The 21647-nt window shown below is 39.2% G+C and overlaps 1 protein-coding gene across 6 annotated transcripts in view; it reads right to left on the bottom strand.

Annotated features, from left to right (window-relative positions):
- The window catches only part of RAPGEF6 (Rap guanine nucleotide exchange factor 6), a 133121-nt gene that overhangs the window by 27338 nt on the left and 84136 nt on the right, over positions 1-21647 (bottom strand). For 3 of the 6 annotated variants that reach the window (XM_040602886.1, XM_040602882.1, XM_040602884.1), the window contains exons 8-22: positions 18245-18428; positions 17281-17417; positions 16162-16320; positions 15458-15610; positions 14767-14931; positions 13299-13406; positions 12741-12944; positions 11939-12047; positions 9699-9942; positions 9212-9369; positions 8130-8144; positions 5613-5853; positions 4139-4522; positions 1859-2070; positions 847-970 (exon numbers count right to left, since the gene is read on the bottom strand). In XM_040602886.1, the coding sequence (XP_040458820.1) occupies positions 847-970; positions 1859-2070; positions 4139-4522; positions 5613-5853; positions 8130-8144; positions 9212-9369; positions 9699-9942; positions 11939-12047; positions 12741-12944; positions 13299-13406; positions 14767-14931; positions 15458-15610; positions 16162-16320; positions 17281-17417; positions 18245-18428 (2597 nt within the window). The remainder of the gene's footprint in view (positions 1-846; positions 971-1858; positions 2071-4138; positions 4523-5612; positions 5854-8129; positions 8145-9211; positions 9370-9698; positions 9943-11938; positions 12048-12740; positions 12945-13298; positions 13407-14766; positions 14932-15457; positions 15611-16161; positions 16321-17280; positions 17418-18244; positions 18429-21647) is intronic. The other 3 variants (XM_040602887.1, XM_040602883.1, XM_040602885.1) reach the window with 1 other exon arrangement.

Below are 21647 nucleotides of genomic sequence, written 5' to 3'. Positions count from 1 at the left end.
TCATCTTGTCGCCAGCTCCCCACCTGAACTGCCCCCTGAGCGGCTCTGCCTGGCCGGTTCGGTGCAGAGGCGAGCTAACAGAGGGAAGGACAACACGGCCCTGCTCAGCATCAGGACCCTGCACGGGAACAACGGGGCTGCTGATGCCTTTAGTTCAGCCAGGGGCAAGCAAACAGATGCAGGAAGTTATTTAGTTCCACTAAATATTATCTGGAGCTAATCAGCACCAGATTTAGAAGTCATAGTGCTTTTATTCTGCAGTTTGACAATACAGAGCCTGATGATATTATGCATCAGGAAAAAAAAAAAAAAGAAACAAAGAAAAAATGAAACAAGAAAACATCTTCCACCTGCTTACACCCTGAGCATATCAGACATCATGTAGGTGGAGCAAGCTGTGCTTAGAACAAGTAATAAAAAAATATTTTGTTGTTTTTAATATGTTATCAGTGGGGTTTTGTTTTGAAGCAACATTTCAGATTTATACATGGGTGATTTAGGTGCTTTTTATATCTCTCTCTCATATATAGATAATATTATACCCCACTAATATTATACCTCTCCCAAAACTACTGACACTAACATTTTATTTAGCAAAAATATGAATCATTCAAATTAGAACCTACTCTTCTTTTCTTTTTGAAGACAAGTTCATTTAGTAGCCATTAAAAGCAGGTTTTGGAAGCATCAATTGCAGTGCCATAATTTGATAAAGATTGTGGTTCGGATGGTAAATGTTAATGGTAAGTTACACAACGAAATATTAACACACTGACGCACACACAAACCCAGACCCCTACCCACGCTGAGACACCTCCAATCCTACTGTCTTTCTAAATTGCACACCTTTGTCTGAACATTACAGCCGGATCCATGTTTGCTGAGGTCATTCTGACAACTTGGCGAATTTCTTTGGCAATCATTCTGAGTTTCTCAAAATTTACCAGGCCATCCACTTTAGAATCATTTCCTGCATAATTGAAACACACACACATATATGAAAAGAGAGTAAGAAATAGTTTGTAATGGTGATGTGTTCCCAGTCCCCCACATCACCCTTCCCCCCTCCCAGCCCCTCCATCAACAACACTGCTTTAATCAAAATAGCAAGAAAACAGGAAAGTCTGGCAAAATACAAATAACAATTAGGCCCACTCAGACTGCCTAACATTACTCTTGTTAATCTATTTCTAAAGTCACAAGTATTAGTAGGAGGAAAAAGGAGTAAGTGAACTAAGCTCAAATTCATTGGCATAGATGTTAAAATAATATAAATACAGAACTGACATAAACAGTGTTCACATTCTGAAATTAGCTCAAACTGTTCTGAAATACCACCACCAAGAACTGGGCATATTTGGAAGCACTTTAACCAATTGTGAACAGAACTTTGTGTGCAAAGAACAAAATGGAAATGGTTAAACAAAAACCCTTGAAAATGCTGAAAGCAAGAGTAGGAGGTGTTGTATCATCATAGCTGTCTGAAAGCCGCAACATGGAACGAAAACCTAGAAACATCACTGCAAGTTTTTGCAAGAGAAATATTATGTGAAGCAGTGTAACTACCAGTTAAGCACACTCACCTGCTCTTCCACACTAAACCTTAGGACAGCTGATGAAGATTAAGCACTGCTTATAAAAATTAAATTCATATTTTTAATATTCTAATTTTTGTCTAGGATCAATCTCTTCCATTAAGCATTCAGAGTTCAATTTTATTTTACTCCTACAACGGACACATCAAAAGCATCCTACTTGTGGCAACTTCTTGTAGACATTTGTTGAATCACGGAGCACTGAAGAGAGGGCTAGAGCATCTTCAGGGCTTAGTTTATTATTGCTCTACAGTTGACATTACCTTCATGCAGAAATGTGATGTCCTTCTTGACAACAGGAAAAAGTGGAATAATTGGAGGCTGCATGCTCTGGCTGCTAAGGATGTTGCGGTATTTTGCCATGTTTCGAGATGGATCAAAAAGATCTTGAAGGTCTCTGAGGTGCTTTTCATACTTGCTCGGTAACTTTTCCCAGGTGCCTCTGAGACGTGCTACTGGTGCAAGATTTAACCCACTGCAAGGCAGATACATTTCATTATTAGCTGTTAGCAGAATCACTACCTTTCATAAGGAAGTAAAGGGCTGGAGTTCTGGTTTAAGGATTAAAAATAGCTTTCACAAGTTTAACTGTAAAGCTGGGGGAATGCCAGGCTGCATGTCCATCCCAGTAAACCTCTGCTGTTCACTCATGAGCAAACGAAAAAGAACTGTAAAGAGCATGACTGCTTCCTAGTCACAAAGTACAAATTTCAAGTTAGCCTGCCAAAACAATCTCGCTGTAACATTGTACTGACACCGATTTAATTTAAGAACCACTTCTCTCCTGTAAAAATGTATACCACAATAAGGACAAAAAGGGTGAAAACTTAATGAGGTGAATACATGGCTACAGTAGCAAGTGAGAACGGTGCACACCTTATCCCAAGCAAAAGCGGCAAGACTTTAGAGGAGCACGTTTGGAGCATTTGTAAATGAGCACCACCAGACTGAGAATTAGGAGCCACTATTTTAAAACTTGTTATATACTCTCATTCTCATAAGTAAAAATATATCCATGATTAGTTGGATGCAATAAAAAAAAAATAAATGAAATATATCCATCCTCCCTATCATAATCTGTCACCAACTTTGAATTCGTGGCAAAATTACTTGAGCAAAGTCCTCATAGGTACAGAAGTGGAAAGCAATATTCTCCAGCATTCATTAATAAATCCACAATCCCACAATTACTGAATTTGTTATTCTGAGAAGACTTTTCTTCTCATTTTGAAGGCTTCAGAAACTCATTCTGTATTTATTTTTATTTTTTTAATACAGACTTCTCTCCATGCTATTGTCAATTCACAAAGCCTTCTCACATGAAAAAAATCAAGCATATGCTGCCACACAGCTCCTCTTTTACATGCTACACCAGGATGGCTATCCTGCTATTTCAGGAGACATATGGCATCGTATTGATATGCAATGCAAGGCAAGGAAAGAAAAAGAACCCCTGTGGCATATGCTAACAAAGCCATATTCCTCTGGAAATGAGTAAACCAAAACAACTAATTTATTTGCTTTTTCTGACCAAAGACCGCTTCAGTCATGGCCTGATTAGACTTAATCAAGAAGCAGGAAGAGTCATTTCTCCACCTATGACAAAAAAACCATGACAAATTAAGGAGCAGAATACAGAAATTAGATTCAGTATCCACATGTATATTTGCTGTGTAATGAGTAGCCACAGCCCCAATGGTTGCCCTTTAAGCAAATTAATGATTTTTTAATGTATGACTAAACAGAAGCTGGTACCATTTGATTAACTGACTAGATTTTGAAGAAAATATTTTAAAATGGTATTTTCAAAGACTGTGCTGGTGCTGCAATCCAGCATGAATCCAGATCTTTGTCTCATGAATCACAGCACCTGGTTTGGTTTGTTTTTTTTTTTCCTTGAAGTGAAACGTTGGTATAAGGTAACTGCAAATAAAGGAAATGCTGAACTCATGCTGTTAAAGTAGCAGCATCTAGTATAAATCAGAAGAGAAAGTCTAAATGTGCAAATGAAGAGGGGAAAAAAACAGAGAAGCAAGCAGGTGACAGGAAAGAATGAAAATGAAAAATAAACTAAACCAAGACTGATTTGAGGAAGTCCTTACAATGAAAGGAAGAAATACAGTAATCCCATCATCGCAGGTATGACTTGGTACACACTGAAAAAGTAGCAATGACTGAAATAAGAAGGGAAATTGGGTGCCAGAATCATGGAAAATGACGGCGACATTCAGGCAGGTTTCAGAAGTTCATCCATCACACAGTGCTTTGGTTCAAACCCCCTCTCTCCCTGCTACTAACAGTTAAAAACCAAGACCATCCCATCAGCCAGAGAAATGAGACTGAACTCGGGACGCTGAGGAAGAAACAGACTGCAGCGACAATGTGTACAGCCTGGCTTTTTGAAAAGCTCGGTAATTCCCTGAAAACCACCCAGCGCCACTGGTCATCTGTTCAGGATATACCTGTTTCTTTTCTTTCCGTTTAGATGAACAGAACTGCCTCTGACAGCACAGATGGGATCTGACAAACAGCAAGTATTTTACCTTATAACAGCGAACATGGAATTGAAGTTCTTGCATTCTCGGCAGTGGAGGGCAATTTTAATGAAATGCTTAATAATCTTCATTCTTTTGAGTTGGTTGGGCTCTGCTAAAATTTCCATGGCAACCCAGAATGTCTCTTGATTTATGACGTCCTCAAACTGTTTCAGGTGAGCATTGCCTGTTTTGGAGTCCAGCTTATAAAGGTCATCGATGTATTCTGTAGGCTCAATATTGCGAAATAATTCAAAGTCTCTCATGGAAAGCTGAGTGGCGACCTCAATGGTGCTCAGCTGTAGGAGGGAAATTTGGCTTTCTCTCAGCAGCTCTTGAGCATCCTCATCCGAGCATAAGGTTTCTGTCTCCATATTGTTTTTTAGATAATACCTGAAGAATATTTGAGTTACAATAAAACATTAGAGATGCTCTTCAGAGGGTTTGTGAACACAAAGACATTGAATTATACCAGTCAGTGTGGGCATTACTGACACCGCAGCGGTGTTTATGCGAGAGCATTTCCCCGTTACTGTGAGAAGCCAATGTAAAAGGCAAAGACAGAGGCAAGAAGGGACAGCATAACCTTGTACTGTAGCTAGTATAAAATAACATCATTACTGAAGTAAAAAAACTATTTCAAAAGCTGTTTTAATCTACCTCTATGCTAGTATTTTCTATGCTGTACTCTGCAATATGCTGTAGCTTTTCACCTTCAGAAGAAGGTCAGTTACTTTTCCATTTGTAAATTCAGCAGTGAAATAACACTTTAAATACACATTAGTCCTGAGAAATCTCTTGTTAATGTATTTCTCCATTCCTTACATAAATTTAGTGTGACATATTAATATTTATATGAAGCGCATAGTATTCAGGAAATGAAAATGTATGTGGAAAATTCATTTCCATGGTCCCAAGCAGATCACTTTCAGATATACAAAAGTTTATTCCTCATAAATTCCCTCTGTTGCCTAGCAAAGACGACGAAAGAATTTTTTTTTTATTTAAACTCTCTTCTGGTATGGATCAGGTCATCAGATAAAACTGAAGCCCTTAACATTTCAGAAACATTCGTAACAGTACACGTAAAAATGGAAGAATTTATCTCAGGTTACTATCAGTTCATTGCAACATGACATCACTGAGAAAGAAATTAATTGTATGCTTTAATCCTGAAGTACATATGGAAAGCGTCAGGAGAAATGTAACTTTAAGTGTAAGCCACAATGTACTTCATCCTGATCCGCTTAACTTAGCTGTCATGCAAGCTCACTGTAGATTTAGGTTTTTTGGGTGCAGAAGGGGAAGGTGAAACAAGGAAGAGAACAGGTGAGGGAAAGCTAAGCTACTGGCATTCACTTGCTTCTTCTTCTAATAGACACTTGTATTTTAATGTAACATCCCTCCCCAGTATTTCTTTTGGATGTTTCCATCCTAAAAGACAAATAAATCCAAACCGAAACCCTAACAAGGGTGCGCTTACCGCCCATTGAGCTGAATCCTGTCAGCCAGTTTGGAGAACTGGTCTGGGAGCCTGCGCTGTTTGATGACTCCCTCGGGGCTGACGGACACCTCGCACAGGGAGTAGGTCTCCGGGGCTCCTGTCAGGTTGAATTCGTGGACAGCGTGGCTCACCACCTCTTTCGCTGTAGTGTCTTTGCTGATGATAATGTAACAACTCTGCTGATCCGCTTTGAAGACTCTGATTACTTGATCTGGAATATCTAAAATAACAGAGTAACACCTTTAAAGAATGAAGTTATGTAGGACGTTACTTATCGCTTGAAAAGACACAAGGTCATTTACTGTCTCATTCAATAATGAGAAAACAAGAAAACAGCTAGCGAGGAAAACAAAAAAAGCCACACTGGACTTGATAAATAAACTATAATATTCAGTTGTTTCCTTCTACTTTGAGAGAGAAAAAAAAAAAAGTCTGCTCTCTGCACGTCCTCAACTCAATTACTTTATCATCCCATGACCACAACCAAAGTACAAGACATGTAGATCTATTGCTAAGCTGCACACTGCCCTTCTCAGCATGTCTCAAAAACTTTGGCAGCATCACTTCTGCTTTGGCTCTTTTATCTGTGCGACAGCCAGAACCCACACGCGTGCCAGGGCACTCTTCCCAGGGATGGGAAGCCATGGAGCACGCATGGATGGGCTGTGGGCAGGAGGACGCGAAGGGGAAAGGGGATTTGGTCGTTCTCATCACTAGCTGCAAACTTTTACACTCGCTCTCTCACCCTGAAGGAGCTAAGCTGCTGCAGCAGTTAATTCTTTGGCTAGTGTATATTTATAGCACATTTTATGTATTACAAATGCATTAGAGAACAGCTTTATCTGAGGCAGCCTACAGCAGGAATTAAGTATCTGAAGAAACACAGGTTTAATCTACAACTTGATGATTGAAATAATTTGCTCCATTAGCTATTACAGAAGGCTTGGTTTTCAAAATAAAACTGATTGGGGAAAAAAAGTCGAGTCAGAGTGCACTCTAATTTAAAACTCAGGGAGAGCACAGTTTTCCTTCCTCCCTGAACTCTGAAGACTAAAACTTCACAAGTTTTCGACAGACCGGAGAGGGTGGGAGGCTCCTGGTGAGGCCTCAGCCACGTCTCCAGAGCCTGCAGCACCGCGGTACCGCCGCGCCGGGGCTCCCAGCCGGAGACAAGAAGGGCTGTGCGTGCCTCAGCAGCCTCCAGAACAGCCCTTCACGTCTGCCACCGTGACCTGACCGGCCTTCCACGGCCTCCGCAGGCAGTGCCACAGCCACGGAGAGAGGCACGCGACCCGCCACCCCAGGGGAGGCCCGGCTGGCCGGGCAGAGGGAGACATCCCGCCAGGGGCCATCCTGGTCCCGCCAGCAGCAGCTCTGAGCACAGAGTTTTACATGCTGCTTACCCCATCGCCTATATGTTTAGTTTTTCCGCTGACAAAATCCCTTGCTTAAAGAAGAAACGAGTATCTCATTTAATGGGGCAGTGACCTTGGGGTTACTTTGCCTCGCATCAGGACTTAATGGTGCTATGGGGGCAAGCAGGAGGAACTTAGGGCAAAAAGTAAGCAGGTAATTTATGATCCAGCATCAAAAGTTTCCACCCATTGGAAAAAAGAAAGCCTCAGCATCAGCTGTAAATAAACTGGAAGATGGGAGAAAACAGGATGTTAAAAAAATAATCTGATTGAAAACTAATTCTACTAACAGTTTCACTATTATGACTACCACATTACCAGAATAGTCTCATTAGAAGTAATAAATATTACATACTGATTTCAGAGTGAAAGTGATGAAAATGACATATCGACTAATTAGGAAATGCCTGCACTCATAAAAATCATAATAAATCAACAGAAGAGACAAACATCTGTATCTTGGTACCAGCATACCCCAAAATCAGAACACATTCAAGGTATAAAGACAAAAACTGGAATATAATTGTAGGGGAGGGAGAATCACCATGCAACCAAAATTTAGTAGAACTTGCAACAGACGAGGGAAACAATACAAGCACACATCTGCCTTCACAGTCTTTGCTTTTAGGCAGGTAAACATTAATAAAAATTATTTTCTTGTGCATTATTCAGCATTCAGTATTATTTGACAATACAAAACATTTCAAGTCTGCATGCGACAGAAAAAAACAACCAAAACAAACTACGTTATCATCTAAAATTCCAGTTTCTACACAACAGATGTAAGCAGTCCATTCCTTTAAAGCAAGGTCATAGAGATGCAAAGGAACCTGCCAAAGGTCATTCAGTGTCAGTGGCAGAAACAGGAATAAAATGCAGGTCCTCTGCCTCATCACAGCACGGTGCCCGTAGTAAAGGGAGCCTATGGATTTGTTTTATTTAAGGAAGATTACAGGGCATGGCACTATGTAATGGCCCAACAATAATAACTATGCCAAATGCAACATATGAAAGTGTTAAGTTTAACAGGCAAGCCATGCAATATTAAGGTCTGCAGGATGCTATGCATCAGGATACTTACAGTAAAACCCAACAGCTGCGGGCAGGAAAAAAAGAAAAAACTGTCAACACCAAATCAAGATTTAGATGTTTATAATAAACTTATCAAGTACAGTTTAGTTTCTTTCTGAGTAGTACACTCAGAAATATTTTGGTTTTCTCTGCCATTCACAAATGACAGCCTTCTTGTTATAGGAAATGTTAAGTGAAGGTAAGAAGAACCAGTTATCAACATTTCATTTTATGCAGTAACTTCTATAGTATTAAACGAAGATTCTTGGGGAACACATGTGTAGCTCTCACCTAGACAGCAGGAACCTGGATTTGCAGCAAGAACTTATTTGCTATGGATATTTATGCACTTGATAAGATATATATGTGTGCACGTCCCTTTTAAAGGGGAAATCTGCAAGTTTACATAAACACACGTCATAGCCACAAGGCACTTTACAGATATGTAATTATGCACAGAACTTACACTTGAAACAGGCAAACAAGATTCTGACTGGACATGTTTACAGGCAGCTGCATATAACAACAAATGCCTCCTGCAGCCACCCCATAAACTACGTCCCTACAGTAATAGCAACGCAAGCATAGATTACACATCTCCAAACACTTTTCAGTTTTTCGGACATACAACTGATTATACATACTGTTTATAAAACACTGCTGCCTTGGTATGACAGCAGCCCTATTTTATCCACAAAACTGCTTGAAACAGAAATTCAAAGATGGTGGATGGACAAATCAAATCACGAGAAGCACCGGTATTGGGAAGAGATGACAAAAGAAAAGGGTGCAGACAAGGACAACCTGCTTCCACCAGAGCTCTGGTAAACTCCAGTAAATCAAAGACTCCCAGAGGTTGCAAAATACATTTCTGTGCAAAACCAAGCTAAATGCCACATTACGAAACAAGCAGACAAGAGAGGTTCAGGCAGTTTGGATTTTCAGCGAGTCTCCAGTTTGGACCTGTTAGAGCCACAAGATAGAACAGGTAACTGCACTCGGCACGTTTGATGCTGGGAAAAGATCAAATTTTCCCCTTGAACCAGCTCCCTTGTAATCATCCTGTAAATCAAGCTAATGCTGATGTTTTACCTGAAGGATTAGAGAAATCCAGAATGCTAGTTGTAGGCTGCAACAGGTCAGGGCTACTGGATGACAGTGTTCCTGGAATGGGCATGATGGCCAGGCTGTGTCTGCACTGCCGAGTCCCCACAATGCTGTCATCCTGCGACTGGCTCACGCTACCATCACTGCAAAACAATTTTGTTCCATTTATGTGCATTAAGCTCCTTATATTCATCTTGGGATGAATGAGACTAAGAAAAATAACGGCACTCTGATGTTTTAATTACATGTTGTAGGACAGGCTTTCAAAACAAGGACAGGGGAAAAACATATTTGAAAGTGTTCACTGGGAGAGAAAAGACATTTTGGTCTTGTTCTGCATTTATGGGTCAGATTTGTTGCATTTTTTAGAAAACATAAGCAACATGGACATAACGGCTGAAGATACTAAGCAAGCAAAATATAAGAACTTAATAAAGAACAATTACTTTTTGACCAGAAGAGTCTGACAAACCTGAACAGTTTTGGAGGCAAAATGCTGAATCGGGTCTTGTCTAAAATCTTCCTGATTCTGTTTCTCCCACCAGATACAGTGTTTGCTTTCATTTTCTTGTTTCCTTTTTCACGGGGAAACATCTGTTCCACATCGCCAGGCATATCTGGGATGGAATAACGGTTGGTTTTCTTTTCTGCAATTTTTGGAATATGTGGAATTCCATTTTTCTCTTGCCCTATCCTGCAGAGCAGCTCCTTAAACACTGTAGAAGAAGATACAATCATTGTGATTTCCCTTTGCACACTTAAAACTCCACAAAATTCTTCTTTCCCCTCAAACCTTTTGCTTCCCACCTCCCTGCAGAAAAAGTGAACCAAAAGAGTTACAAACCAGGCAATACATTGCATTTTGATTTTTATTCTAAGGGTGTGGGTCTTTTCCCTTTGAGGTTTTATTTTTGATTACCTTGGCAGAAAAAACAACTGCTAAACATTCAATAAAAATGATCGAACAATCTGCGTAACTAATTTGAAATTAGCACGCATCACAGCCAGTTTAATAGACCTAGTCTACCATTCCCACATAGATAATAAGGAAACACTGTATTCACCACAAAAATAAATACACTTCACAGTATGTATTTATGTAGGTTTTTTGTCTGCATCTTTTAGGTAACAGAGTGCAGATGCTTCCTTAAGAATAACTGCAAGGCAGACTGATATTTCCCATAAATGTCTTTGTTTGCTTTTAGTAATACTACTGAACAGAAGCTGCATCAAATTTCCTGTTGCATTTATCAAACTAAGCCAGTCTACTACCAGCACTGACGTTCCCCAAAGATGTAATTCCACGGAAAAGATAGTGGTTATGTTCTTTATGTTCCTTCCCATATATGAAAGGGGAAACCCTATTGGTCAAATTAGTTTATCAATACAAATTATTTTTTTTAGGATCTTTTAAAAACCTTTTTAAATCACGCAAGTCAGAAATTCAGTATTTTTCTGTCAGAAACATGGCGATATTCAAAGAATGCAGAACTGCACAGGGACAATCTGAGTTATTTGCTCTATCAGCAAGGCAACCAGGACTTTTCTGAACAGAAAGTCCCAGTCAAATTGCATGCTTCTATTATGTAATAAAATTTAAGGCTACCAGACTTCAAAGTATAGATTCCAATATAAAAATGGGAATTGTTCATTGTCAGCACAAGGCACTCAGCACTCAATTAAAAAGACAGGATAATAAGTATCACTGTCGGAAAAAACCTTCAAGACATGAATTCATTAAAATTTATCAGAGAAATCACCTTGAAATTGTATCAGCTAGCAGGAAGAGATTAGAATCTGCTCATAAATGTATGTTGCTTACATTTATAATAAAAATGAACAATCTATCACTGTCTCAGTTCTAGTTACACTATATTTTATGTCACTCTTCATTAGTCTGGACCACTGGTTACTGTGGTGGTTTTACACTTCTGGGGAATTATGCTAATAAGCAATTACTAGGTTCTTGAAACTTTTTTACCAGCACAGCAATAAACAGAAAACAAGAATCGAAAAGAAAATCAATAGTGAACAAGGGTCAGTAAGGGGAGGCAGAAAGTAAGTAAAAGAAACCATCAGGTCGTGGATACAGCTACAGAGAACGGAGCTATCCTGTGCACAGTCTGGTTCTTTCTGTAGCTATGGTTATTTTATTGCCTGAACAGGATTCTGGAAAAAGAACAGATGATTTGACTGATATTTTAAAGAGGTATTTATGTGTTTATATTCACAGTGACAATTGAAAATCAATATTTATGTGTCATACCACTTTTTATATCCCCTTTTCAATTTTAGATATAAAAGCAATTTATCCTATGGTTCTTACAGGCATTATAAAAAAAGTTTTACAAAAGCCCAGTTTTACATTTTTGCTTTTTCTTGGCAAATATATTTTGGTCCAGATCCCCTGGCTCTGTTTCAGCCATATCGCATGAAGGGACAGTAAAGCCGCTTAAACAGTCATCTCAAGTAAAGAGCTGGCTGTGCTGGCTCCGTGCCACTCAACACGCAGCCCCTGGCACACAAGAACTTATCCAAGCAAACAGAGGCACGACGAGGGGATTTCTGCAGAACTTTTCACTCCTTAGTGCAAGTTGAAAAAAAAAAAAAAAAAAAAAAAAAAAAAGGTGGAAACTTACTAAACTGCTAAAGCCAGAATGACTGCATGTTTTCTTCACATACACAAAAATCTATCATATAAAGTCTACTTACCAAAAATGTTTGTTTTTACAGTAATGGAGAGATGAGTGTTGTTCCTTAAGATTTCCAGAGCTTTTACAAAGGTAATGTTCTCAAAATTTTGTCCATTTACTTCCATTATCTTTAGGGGGAAATAAAAATGGGACTATTAGGAGAACAACTGTTTGACAGACTTACAAATACAAAGGTGGCAATAGAGGCACAGTAAGAACTTTCCAGAAGCTATCATACCATCTTTACAGCAGTTGTAGAATGAAGACATTCCTTATAAAATAACTTATTTTCATCACGTCAGTTTAGTTACGTCCTGTAAACAAGCCAGGACCTCCATTTCTACCTGACAAATGCTTTAAGCAATTTGATTTTCTGTCTTAACATGACATTCTCACAATTAGGAACCGCGCTTGAATCAAGAAAGGTGGATCATGAACCACTGAACTGGTACTACACCAAAGGCCGGACCTTCACCCGGTGCAAACTGGTACTGCTCCACCAGCCCCAGTGCACTGGGATGATTCACATTTGGTGGGAATCAATCCAACCAACCAACCTGATGGCTTCAAGTTAACCACATCTCTGATCAAGAAGTTTCCTAAAATAATCACAGCTTGGTTTCTTTTCCCACTCTGTTTTTGAAGTATTTTGAAAACTATTTAATAGAAACCCATTTAACACATGTGACCTGAAGCTAAACCGTGGCACTGACAAGAGTATACTAAGCAGTAGCTTGCTTCAGTAAATAGCATAATCTTTTTGTCGAGAACACTACAGCTGGGTGAACCAGAATATTTTAAATTAACTTTATTCCTTTTACCTGATCACCACGCTTAAGTCCAGCTTCTGCTGCTTTACTGCCCGTTTCCACAGTCTCTACAAAAATACCGAAACCTTTGTCACTTCCTCCCAGGAGGCTGAAAAACAGCGGCGAATCTCTAGAAGGTTTTTGCAGGGTAATTTGTCTCCATTTTGCTTTGGCAGCACAGGCAATATTCAGCAATCTGAGATGTCCTTTCATTTTCTGTAACAGAGGACAAAATGGAGCGCAATGTTTCTTTTACGAGAAATGGAAAAACAGTTGTGAAAAACACCCCAAGTGCCAGAAAAAGGACTTGATGCCATGTGTCCAAATCTTATTAAATAAAACTTGTCCTCTTTTGCAGTAATGCAAAAAGCACATAAACGAGTGCCCTACGTACTATTTTATACGGGCTTTATATCTGAATATATATCTAAGAACAAATACATCCATGTTAAAAGCCATCTATTAACTTTTAAAAATTGTAGATTACTATGCGTTACCCACTAGATATGTGACACTAGAAAATGAAAACATGGAGTATTAGAAGATAAGACATTCTTTTTTTGCTCCTACCGTATCTTCCAAGTTCTTTTCAAATTCTTCGAGAAATCGAGTCATAGCAGGATCTCCTTCAAAATCATTAAAATGGTTGTTCACCCACAGTAAGACCACTCTCGTAACCTGTAAAAAAAAAAAAAAAAAAACACCACAAAACCCCAAGCTGTATATAAATGTACCTATGATTATTCTCCTATAAGCTTTAATCTATAAGCAAAGAAGAATAGCACATGGCAGAATAACATGACAGATTACTGCATCTGTTAACAAAGAGAAGCAGAAGACAATTACACTTGAAATAATCTCTTTTCCGTTACTTGGGGAAACAAATGAAAAATAAAAACTCCAACGTTTCTGTACCTAACTGGCACTTACTGGTGCACAAATCCACCTTCAGTTAACTCTTCCTTGTGCCGTTTATAAAACTTACCTTTTTAAAGCAGCCTAATGATCTCCTTATAGAAAGTTCTAGGAAGTATGCTGTGATAATAATGAGCTTTCTTTTAAGAACTTTCAGTGAAATATTCATGTTGCTTTTCTATGTGCTACAGAGTTACTACCATTCATTATAAAGTCAGTCTGACAACTCTTTTATCCATCCACGTTATAAAAATAAAATAAAATAAAAAAAACCCCACGGTTTGTCTACAGCATTTTCTCTTCTAAAAATAAGCAATTTCCTCTTATTTGCTGAGACTGTTTTGGTTTGGCTTCCTTTTCTTAAAAAACAGTAGTTGCCAAAATGAACTGCATGGGAAAAGCGAAGAAGAGAAGCAGTATCCACACGAAAGACCCCAGACAATTTCCTACGCAAAAACCCCCAACATTTTGATAGTCTGTTGGGTTTCCTTCAGCTCAAAGCTAGAACACATAAAACTGCTGGCTAAAAACTTTACTGCCATAATTTTCAACAAATTAGGCATGGATACAAGTTACAGACTACGAACATTTTTCATATGTACGTGCATATATTTACACAGAGTTAAACCTGGTTCTATTTATGGAAACATTTTTATCAACTGCACCCGTCTTGAGCAGAGTTTATTTTAAGTACAGAGTTTGTAATAAGCTGCTCAAACAGAATGTGCTCAATACACCTAAAAGCTCTACAGTAGAAAATTATGGCAAGCACAATGCTGTTGTGAAAAGAAAGACTGTATGTTCAAGAGATCATGAACACAATTTTCCTGAATTTCTAGCAAAAAAGGATTTCAGAGACTGACATTTGCATCTTTAAAATAAAGAGAAAGCAGTATTTATCATTCTGTAGAAGAGAAACTGTGTCACAACAAAATTAGGATAGTACACTATACACAGACGACACACTGTAGGATCCTTTCTTGATACTAGAGAAAAATCACTCTGCATTAAAATAGTTCGTATAAAATAGCTGGACCATAACCCTAGTTTATCAGCAATACAAAAAGGAATCAATTTGGAGATATTTTCACCAGAAATACTAGTATCTTAGACTCAAACTAACCTTATCCCTGAGACTGTCCACTGTGAACCACTCCAAGAGTTTATTTCCAACTTCCAGGGGGCTTGTTAGAAACGTTCTGTACGTTAAAAGGAAATCTTCGATGTAGGTTGGATCCACAATAGAATGTTCTTCTATTAAGTGCATGATGAGTCGCTCAGGTGTTGCCTTAAAAAATTAAATACAAAAAAATAACTGGTATCTCCCATCACTATCTCTCCCTAGAGAGTTTCTTAACATAAAACCATGTGAACAATATATTCCCTTTTTGCTTTGTCAGTTATGGCCAGCTTAGGAGAAAACACACTAATATGTTTAAATCAAATCTTCATGCTTCCCTTGGACCAGAAGTTTTGTACAGGTAAGCCCTGACTAAAACTATTAGTAACTTCCCTTAATTTTATTTTTAACAAACAGTTTAAGTTCCTCTTCCAGATTACAAAGAAACAGGTCAATACAAAAAGATGCACAAAGGGTGCTCCCAAAACAAAAACCAATATATGTACTGAACAGGTCTATCTTTATTAAAAGGGAGATGGAAGTAAACTTGTAAAATAATATAAATGCCTTCCAATCAAATTTTTTGACTCAAGAAAGACAGAACTGAGTATGCACTCTAGATTCAAACCAAAACTGTATTTATTTACTAATAAAGGTTTCATAGATGAACGGCAAGCACAAAAAATAAATTCACCTTGATAACTATGTGTCCTTTTCTGGTTCCACTGCGATCCAGCTCCCTGTGCTCCTTTACCATAACAATTTCTCCTTCTTCCTCCACTTTATGAGTGTTTTTTTCCACGTGGTTCAGAATCCTCCAGTAGTCCTGCTGGGCTATACACACAAACTGTCCCCGAACAACATGGGATTGTTAATGAACACCCAGAACATGACTGCATCCCCATCTCTGCGCTGCTTTGGCACAGTCACAACAGCACAGCATTTGATACCAACTCCACTCTGTTCTACCCAATTACACGAGAGAGGAGTTAGAAACAGAAGACAAACAGAACTGGTCACCTTCCTGTATCTCCAAAAGGTTGTTCAAATGGGCTAAACATACAGAGGACAAAGCCTTGAGAAGTGCAAATGGGTATTTTCTGTTTATGTGTTCTTACTGCATGTCAATCATACACAGAGCATGACTGGGTGGACCAAGCTTACATTTCAGCACAAAGCAGAAGTTCCCGTTTCTCACATTAACAGCAGTGTGAAATAAATCTCAGCTACTAAACAACGTACAACTAACTCCACATGAGCAGAGCCCCTGACCCATTAAATACCAACCTCCTTTTTCCTGCTCCTGGAATAAAGGTCATGCCTTAAGGTGAAAGTAGTCTGTTTTCTTTTATTAGGTGCTTAAAAATAGGAGGTAGTTGTATAGAATTGTATTCTTACCTGACAATCATCTACTTTGGTTCTGACCACTCCATTCATGTACTGTTTGTCCAGAGAGGGAGTAATCCCAAAACTATTTCCCATACAGAGACTCTCACTCTTCCCATCAGGATAGCTGATCTCCACTGTGCCATTTAAAATAACATACCAAGAATCGAGCTAGAGGATGTAATAAACAAATTTAAGATGTGAAGCTAATTCAACAACTTTTATAAACCACTCCAATGTCTTATCTCTGAAAGGCTTATTCTTGCAATCTCGTTTGTTGTCGACAGTTTTACAACATTCAGCTCGCTAAAAAGGTGCACTGTAAGGCAACCAATAAAGATGACTAGAACAACAACGCTTTTCAGCATTCTTCGTTCATTTCAGAACTAATTCACCAGGGAAAAATGTCGATTAATAGATTGCTTTTTTAATCAGCAGGCTAATTGCTACAATAGATTTATGTCATTTAGTGAGAATGAACACTCTTCCCCTGGGTAGCTGTCTGGTCACTGTCAGGAACAAGAGTCTACCCAGTCCTCTTGGGGACAGGACCTGCTATGGCCATTCCAGATGGCTTGATTCAAGGACAGAGAGAGATTTCAAGATCGTGATTCAGAGCACCCGTGTTGGGAGCCTGACCACAGGCCGAGCTGATCATCTGTCTCCTCCCACTGAATACACGCAGAAATTGCTCCTAATTTAGACATTCGTTATAACACCTACATTGTTGGGCAAGGATACCTCTCCATGTCAGTATTTAAATAAATGACATTTTAAGAAGTGAGCTATTTTGCCAATGGAAAATATGCATTCTTCTGTGTCAATGATCTTGGAAATAAACTCCTCAAGATGTCAGCACCTACCAGATAACACCATGTTGAATGCTCGTTTAGATCTATACTTGGTCAAGTTGAAGTCTTGAACAAGACAGTAACACAGAGCTAGAATCTCCCAAAAGGATGGGCTAAGGTTCGGGGATTTTGGATACGGGTTACGGTGAGAGAAGAATTCTGACTTTCAGATGTGGGAGAGGTGCGGAGATGGGAACACAATTTTCCAGCCCTTCACACCCAGATGCCCTTGCTAACCCACTGCCTATAGCACTCAAATTGTGCTGTAGCAGTAACTTACTTCTTGGCCGTCTTCAAGTATGATGGCTCCTGCTTGCTCTACTACTTCAAATATCATCACTGAGCAAAGCTCTCTTCTCACAGACATAGTCATGTTTGCAAAGGCAGGGAGTTGATGCATAAATTCCAGTAATTGCTCTGTTAGACAAAGGAAACAATGGTATGAAGACTGCAAGGCCCAGGGGTTCCTTACATACTTTACCCTCCACAGGTATATTAAATTTCAGTTAAATTCATGGGGAAAATTGCTCAGTGGTGTTACAATCGCCATTAGTGCCTGTGGCTAAATGAGCCCAGTGTGAGTTTTGTCATCAACAACCAGAACTTAGCTCTACAGTCTTGATCACGTTCTGATTGACTCTTAGGGCAGCAGTCTAGCTAGGCTGTAAAAGCACTTCAGCTCCAAACATTTAGAAAAATTAAAAATGTCCTAACAGTACAGTAATTATAAGCTTGATAGAAGCATAAAATGTTTAGAGAAATAATTTCAAGTATAGCATAATGCAAATTCTACTATTAAAACTAACGCAAATTTCTAGTTAAACACTGAAGTTAGTTATTTTCATCTTAAATGTTTTGCAGGTTACAATTAAGTATATCTATACTGCTGTAATGGTACGTTCTCTGACATTTAATAACTAATTAAACCGTTTCAGGCAGTCAAAATTACCTTGCTACCTATCCCTCCCTTACATCAACACGTAACAATGACTGTAATACTTAACGTCTTAAGTATCTCAAAGACTGTTCTTTAAAAATACTGAAGTTTCGCAGAACACTCTCTCAGATAGTAAAGAGGAGAAATCATTCAATTAACAGTAGCGCTAGACCAAAGCGATCTCTGGAAGGCATCATTGCTCAAGGGGTTATACATCTATCTAACTCATTAAACAGTTCTCAGATGTGCTTCTCTTACAGATGTTACACAATATATGTTTACATTAAGATTTTTTTTTCCTCCTCACCAATATCATCATCAGTTTTATCTGCAGGCTCTTTCTCAAGGCACTCCCGTACAACATCTCGCCCTAGAAGAGGATCTGAAGTTCTGTCAATATCTTCATCCTCCTCTTCTTCTTCATCTTCAGAGTCTACAGGTGCTTCTGGAAGACCTGTTAAATCAACATCTCCCATCTCGCTTTCCGTAGCCTACAAAGAAAACATCCATCAGACAAAGAGTTCAGCGTCTTCAGTTTAATGATTTATGGTCTTAGGTAGCTAATACAACAAAAGAAATTCTGTGACCAACAATTCAAACTAAAAATTGTAAAAACTGTCATTTCCGAACACTACAAAAAACATGTTAGGCTGAAATCTACAGTTACAAGACAGCACAACTACATACCATTGGCATAAAGTAACATCACGCTACCGGCACTACGATCACAAGTTCCGAAAGCAAAATTAACATAATGAGACATTTGTTCTCTGTCTTTACTTACATCCCTCTCCACCTCCAATGACAGGCAATATAAACCCCTCAACATTAACCATGTGACACAGGAAAAAACAAAGCAGATTGAGCGGCTAAAATAAAAGGGATTTGACCTTATTTTTAATTTTGGTATCATAACATGGATTTGAATCCTGGCATAGAGTGACTACGTCAGGTAGAGTGTATCAGCTGGGAGGGGCTGAGGGGGATAAGGATGACTATCCTTCTAATCTGGCTGATTCTTAATTTACAGCATTTACTCCTCCTTGTGAATTCATGTAAACAAAATTGTTTTCCACGATTTGAGAGTCTGTATTATTAATGAAGTAACAATATAAGTCAGTAATACCACTGGTTACCCAGTGCCTGTAGACACATTTCTACTGCCATCAATAGATGGCAATATAGACATCACACTGAGCAGATCCATGAAGCAGCGGTGAAAGAGAATGCAATGCTGGCAACAAAAACCAGAATTGCATAGGAATAATTTGAAATAATGCCTTATGTAAAGTTTAAATGATGTTATTGCATGAAAATAACTTTCCAAACAGATGGAAGGCAAAAAAAAAAAAAAAAAAAAAAAAGTAGTTTCAAATTTTCATTTTCTACAGAGTAGCTGCTCACTTTTTTTTAACTTTAAGCCAGCACGTAAATCATTTTTCTGTTTAAATTCAAAAATTTGAACAACAAGATATGTCATCGAGAATGGGAAGGCAATTATATAGACTTGCAGAAAATTGAGGTGTTTTTTTTTTTAAATAAACACATTTACAATATTCACTTTCACTTTAAAATAAATCCTTGAGATTTTACAGAAACGCTGAACAAACACCTCAGATACTCTGCATGCTCACAATACCTCCTGTCCAACCCAACTCTGAACACTTCCAGTGACGAACAGCACTTCTGTGGGCAGCCTGTTCCAGTGCCTTGCTACCCAAAAAGGAAGAATTTTGTAAAAAATGTCTTCATTTTATCTAAGCTAAATGTACCATTTTTCATTTGAAATGGTTGCCCCTTGTCCAGTCACTACAGGCCCTGGTAAAAAGTCCTTCTTATCAGGCCCCTTTAAGTACTGCCAGGCTGCAATAAGGTCTTCCCGGAGCCTGAGTCCCTTTTCTCCAGTCGCTGGGGGCTCACCTTACTCCCATCGCTTCTTAAATGAGACCAGAGTCCCTCGGCAGCTGCATCAGCCACCCCCTGGGGACCCCGGGGCGCATTCATTGGGTCCCACACACTTATCTACGTTTGGGTTCCTCAGGAGGTCTCAAACCTCATCTTCTCCTACCACGGGAAGGACTTCGTTCCCCTAGTCCCTGTCCTGGGGTTGGGAAGAGCAACTACCAGTGAAAACCAAGACAGCAACAAAAATCATTGCATGTCTCAGCTTTCTCCATGTCACTAGTCTTTATTTACAGCGGGGAGGGGAATACATTTTCTTTAATCTTCTTTTTCTGACGAATGTGCCCACAGAAGCCCTAAACCCAGCTCCAGCTGAGCCCTACCTCTCCTGATCCAGGCAGTGCCCCGTATTCCTCCCAGGAGACACATCCCTGGCTCCACTGTGCGCGTTTCCCTCGCGCGCTGTAGTTTGACGAGGAGGTCCTTGCTCAGCCATACTGGTCTCCTGCCTTCCTTGCCTCATAAAAAACTAACACTCATTTTAAGTGATTTAATCACAGCAGACTGCACCGCCTCCCTCCATCTTCCTACACGCTCCACGCTGATGGGCTAACGCGAGCCCCAGCACCCCCCCAGATGAGCAGGATTCCCTTCTTTCACTGGGCAGAAAAACACTGGGGTTTAGATATAACCTTGGACCTGTCAGCTTGTCCTCGTTTCAATAATTAGCCAGCAAACCTAATACATACGGTTTAAATGATTTCACATAAATATTTCTTTCAGAGGAGAGTAACAATATATATAGGGTTAAACCTGTTTTACATTACATCACTTTACTGGCTTATGTAGCTCACATTAACAGTTTTGGAATTAAGCCCAAGTGCAAATTGTGCTTGGAGAGTCTCAGCAACACATGATCCGTACAGCATTTTATTCAAGGACTTTTCTAGCATTTCTTCATCTAAATAGCCACAATCTAGATCAACTTCTCCAGGCACAGTAAGACAGACTACAGTACTAACTCCCACTTTGATAGCTTCAGGCTGAGCTAACAGAACTGAGGCTACAGGTTCTACAGAAAACAGATTCTTTAAAGTTTTCACTGTATATCCTATAGAGAGCCATAACTAAATGTTCTTTTTTCTTGATAAGTCAGTTATAATTTGATCAAGCTATGAAGTAAGAGATGGTCCTCAAACTGCTTCAAACATTACGTGCAGAAGGCTGCCAAAACGCTGGCAGGTCAGGCAGTGCTGGAAGGAACAGGAAGGATTTTGCTCATAAAGCTGTCTGCAGAAGTAGCTGCTCTTCCCAAGCACGATGCCCCAGCTGTTTCCATTATCAAATATCAAAATCATTCTTAACAGAAACATTTATGAACTACTAATTTACAAAATGAAACCAGAAGCTGCAATCCTCAAATCCTACATAAATATGGATTTCCAGCATTGGGTCTATAGAGCAAGAATATCTGTTGAGAAGGTAGCAGGAACGGACTCAAATGGCATGTCACACAGATCATCCGGGCAGTTAGCACCCGATTACTGTCAAAACGTTTGTTTGCCATTTTAAAATCGTACTATTATTACTCTACATACAGCATTGCAAATTTTGCCAAGTAACATGTTTTAGCTATGTGTGCCAAATGTTGATCATGGAGATCTCCTGCGCACTGACCTAGGCTTTGGAAGCCGAAGACGTAAGAACTGGCCCTTGCAAGGTTTTGGTGATAATAATACAGATTCCACTAGAACGTGTGCCAGAAACATATGCTGACAGAAATAAAAAACAACTATTAAATATGTCTC

The sequence above is a fragment of the Falco naumanni genome, chromosome 8, assembly GCF_017639655.2.
Source record: "Falco naumanni isolate bFalNau1 chromosome 8, bFalNau1.pat, whole genome shotgun sequence".
In the NCBI taxonomy this organism is placed as follows: domain Eukaryota; kingdom Metazoa; phylum Chordata; class Aves; order Falconiformes; family Falconidae; genus Falco; species Falco naumanni.
The sequence above is the reverse complement of the archived record's forward strand: the minus strand, read 5'-3'. Positions and strand labels throughout refer to the sequence as shown.